The sequence below is a fragment of the Myotis brandtii genome, unplaced genomic scaffold (genome assembly GCF_000412655.1).
Source record: "Myotis brandtii unplaced genomic scaffold, ASM41265v1 scaffold116, whole genome shotgun sequence".
Classification (NCBI taxonomy): domain Eukaryota; kingdom Metazoa; phylum Chordata; class Mammalia; order Chiroptera; family Vespertilionidae; genus Myotis; species Myotis brandtii.
In genome coordinates this window covers 3,202,450-3,206,616 of record NW_005354010.1, presented here as the reverse complement: position 1 = coordinate 3,206,616, position 4,167 = coordinate 3,202,450, and the positions used below count along the sequence as shown (strand labels likewise).

General features: G+C 30.6%; 1 protein-coding gene across 4 annotated transcripts in view; it reads right to left on the bottom strand.

Annotated features, from left to right (window-relative positions):
* The window catches only part of NALCN (sodium leak channel, non selective), a 298,496-nt gene that overhangs the window by 164,258 nt on the left and 130,071 nt on the right, over positions 1–4,167 (bottom strand). For all 4 annotated transcript variants that reach the window (XM_005858192.2, XM_005858191.2, XM_005858194.2 and 1 more), the window contains exon 12: positions 855–1,022. In XM_005858192.2, coding sequence (XP_005858254.1) covers positions 855–1,022 — 168 coding nt within the window. The remainder of the gene's footprint in view (positions 1–854; positions 1,023–4,167) is intronic.

The window sequence follows — 4,167 nt, the reverse complement described above, 5'->3', positions numbered from 1 at the left end:
TATTCTGTATACTTTATGAATCAATAAAAAAATTACAATTTTTCATTATAAACCTGTGTTTTCTATCAAAATTACTTCTTGCGTGAATTTTGGGACACCCTTTAAAAGCTTAAACCATGATAGTCCTCTATGATTTCAATATGCTTAGTGGTGATTTTTAGAAGATCAACTTTTTATGTTGCAGTGTATTTGGTTTTCATTTTTATGAATAATATTTTCATGTCCTTTTCTCCAAGTAACTAGAATATTGAGTTTCAGGTTATAGCATCTTAAGTTAATACAGCCCTGAAAATGACAGCTTTGCTATTACCAATAAATAAAATCAATGAAATTGGAATGCATTTTCTTCACATTGTGCTAATTTATGAACTATATTTTTAAAACATCTCCATTTATTACTATGAATTTTGAAGAGTTTTAAAAACAATATTACAATTTATAAACATACTATTTTAGGTATTTAAGATGTCATCAGACCTATCTTTTTTTAAAAATATTTTTTATTGATTTTTTTTTTTTTACAGAGAGGAAGGGAGAGAGATAGAGAGTCAGAAACATCAATGAGAGAGAAACATGGATCAGCTGCCTCCTGCACCCCGCCCCCACTGGGGATGTTGCCCGCAACCAAGGTACATGCCCTTGACCGGAATCGAACCTGGGACCCTTCAGTCCACAGGCCGATGCTCTATCCACTGAGCCAAACCGGTTAGGGCTCATCAGACCTATCTTAAGTGTGCATTTAATAATTATACATAACTGTTATATATAAACTTATACAATTATTATTATAATGTGACTAGTATTTTCTATGGAATAAAAAATGTCTAAAGACAAATAGGCATTATTTGTATTACCTGAAAGTATGTGAATTGAGAATGATAAAGATCTGGATATACATGAAGAGTAGTTCCAATCACAAGTAATAGCTCAAATTTGTGGAGAGATGAGCTAATATATCCAGTAAATCCCAAACACCATATCTTCAGAAGTGCTTCCAAGTCAAAAAGTACGGTAAAAGCCACCTAGGTGAACAAAGAGACAGAGGAATTGAAATCTAAAAGTATAATTTATTTAAAAATATTTTATATATTTGTCAGTCCATGAATTTCAGCCACTATCATATAAAATGAGGAGCCCACAATAATCTATTCTAGAATGACATTTTTATTTAAAAAAAATAGTTTGAAACACACCAACTAGAATCTAGCATACCAAATATATCTTAAGCAATTAGAAAACATGTTAAAATGTTAAATGTTTGCACGTGGCATTATTTCTTCATTATGCACTATTTGATAATATTTAAAAGTCATTTCTATTGATAGAATTACTATATACACAGATAGGGTACATTTTTCTTTTAACTTTATCTTTATTGTTGAAAGTATTACTGCTGTCCCCTTTGCTTTTGTTCCCCATTGACCCCCTCCACCTTCCACTTACTTGCTCCTCCAAGGCCTTCACTACACTATTGTCTGTGTGGATGGGCTATGCATATATGCATACAAGTCCCCTGTTAAGCTCTCCTCACCCACCTGCCCAATGCTGCCTTTCCTCTGAAGTCTGTCTGTGCTTCTAGGTCTCTGGATCTATTTTTTTCATCAGTTTATAAGGGTGCATTTTTGTATAATTTGTTTACTCTAAAGATAAAGTTTCTATAATGCACATGGTATATTATAAAACAACTTACATATTAGTAAGCAAAATTAAACTAATATATAAATGTTTCAATATTATTATGTCTTGGGCCACAAACAAATAGGGATAGATTCTATACCAAGCAATTTATGTACCTGCATTAACATATTAGTACATTATATGTCCATATTATTAGTTAATAATCAAAATTACTATATTAATGAATTAGCTTAACCTCTTAATCTATCACATTAATTCTATGAATTTGTTACTACAAATACTAATATTATAAAATACACACGTAAATATAGCATGTATTATTTCTTTACTTGTCCTATGGGTAAGAAAACTCATTTTATAAAGAAGTTTGCAACTGGAATGAAAATGTGCAATACAACTTAACTCTTAATTGAAAAGCACAAGGCTGAGTGTTGCAATCAGTCATAACATATCCCTCTGAGGAGATACCAGATGATTTATTGGAAGAAATGAAGAAAGAAAGCTCGCTTTCCTTTTTTCTAGGCCAACACAGAATATCAGAAGGGATTTTCTTCCACTCACATTTGAAAAATGTGGAGAAAACCATATTTTTAAAAATAACATTTTAGGAATAAAACACTAAAAGCATTACAAGTGGTTAATTTAGATGTAAGGAAGAAATTAACATTACTTTTCTATCTAGCACTTCTGTAGACTCAAGTTGCTTCTTAATTTGAATTGGCATGTCCTTTTTAAAAATATAAAACAGTAATACATTTGAATTGTTAAATAATCCTAAATATAAAGTATTAACAAAATCCCCTGTGAGACACTTTGCATATTTCCTCCTTAACATCTCCTGTTTCATCTAAACATATACTGTACAATCACATAAATGGGCTTGCATTTTATATGTCACTCTGCAACTTGCTTTTCTCACTCACCGACAATCATAGACAACCACCCCACCCCCCTGGGATAGAGATTTGGTCCTAATTATTCTTTTCATCAGCTGCATATTTCCCATAGCAGTCAATGTTTATTTAATTCAACATTCTCCCTGATGACTCATTGAAGAATAGTTTTTCCTTGATAAGAAATCATCGGGAAAAATGTTAAGCATTTTGCTGCTTCAATAACAAGACTACATTAACCATCCTTATGCAATATTCATATTTATTGAACTTTCATATCTATAAAAAGAATCTCAAGCCTAGCATTGCTGGGGCAAAGGACAGGTTTATGGAGCTTTAAATTTTTAAAAAAAGTATTAATAAATTCATTCAAAATGTTATAGAAAATCATTTGCCTTCCAGCAAGGTAGGAAAGTGCTTCCTATTTTAAATCTGTACCATTACCAGATGTAATCAAACTTAATCAAGCTTTTGCTTATCTGTTCATGTGTGTATTGATTATTTAGATTTATTTTATTTTTAAGACAGTTTTTCTATTCATAACCTTGCCAATTTTCTATGGTGGTGTTTTGTCTTTTTTATTAGTTCTTGAGGTTGTTGATATTAAGAACAGTCATCTCTGTCTGCTATATGAACTACAAATAGTTTTTCCCTAGTCAATAGTTTGACTTTTAATTTTGGTGGCATTCGCTCTGTAAGCACTTTAAATTTTATCCGGTCACATATTTCTATCTTTATGATTACTTTCTTTACCTTTACATACAAAACAGGTCTTTAGAAAGATTATTATCAAACTGTCATATCCAGGATCACACTATGTTTTTCTATTTATTTGGACTATATTTTTAAATAAAAATTCCCCATAGAGATGTTGTTTCTTGTGAAATGTATTTCCATAAATTTAATATTCCAGTTACTAATATAAAGGCACTTTTTTACCTTTTAAATTTTTATTTATTTTTTTTACCATTCTACCTAGTTAGTTCCAGTGAAGAGAAAAGCTATTGATTTATCTATATTGACTTTCTTCAACCACCTCAGTAGATTCTTCTATTAATACTAATATTTTTAATAAGGACTCCTGGGTTTTATTAAAATATGTACATTTCATTTGCAATTGAAGATAATATTTTTTCAAGATTGATTTTGGGGTTAATTGGATTACTTTATTAGCTATAATGATACAGTTGTACGGTAATATAGTAAATAATGAAGTGGGGAAAAGGAGGAATCCATGCTCCTCATTTTCCATGAACGTTTCTTCAGCATTCCTACATAAGAGTTGCAGTGGGTTTTGATAATTAATTTCTACTCTGTTTAAGGGCTTCTCTTCTTTTCCAATTCTACTTAAAGAATTTTAGACTTCAATTTGTTGAGGTAGTGAAATGTATCACAAGAGCCCTTGATGTTAACCATTTGAATATCCCTAGAATAAACACTAAATGATAATGCTAATCTGGATTTTATTGAATAACTAGAGCAGTGATGGCGAACCTATGACACACGTGTCAGAGGTGACACGCGAACTCATTTTTTTGGTTGATTTTTCTTTGTTAAATGGCATTAAAATATATAAAATAAATATCAAAAATATAAGTCTTTGTTTTACTATGGTTGCAAATATCAAAAAATGTCT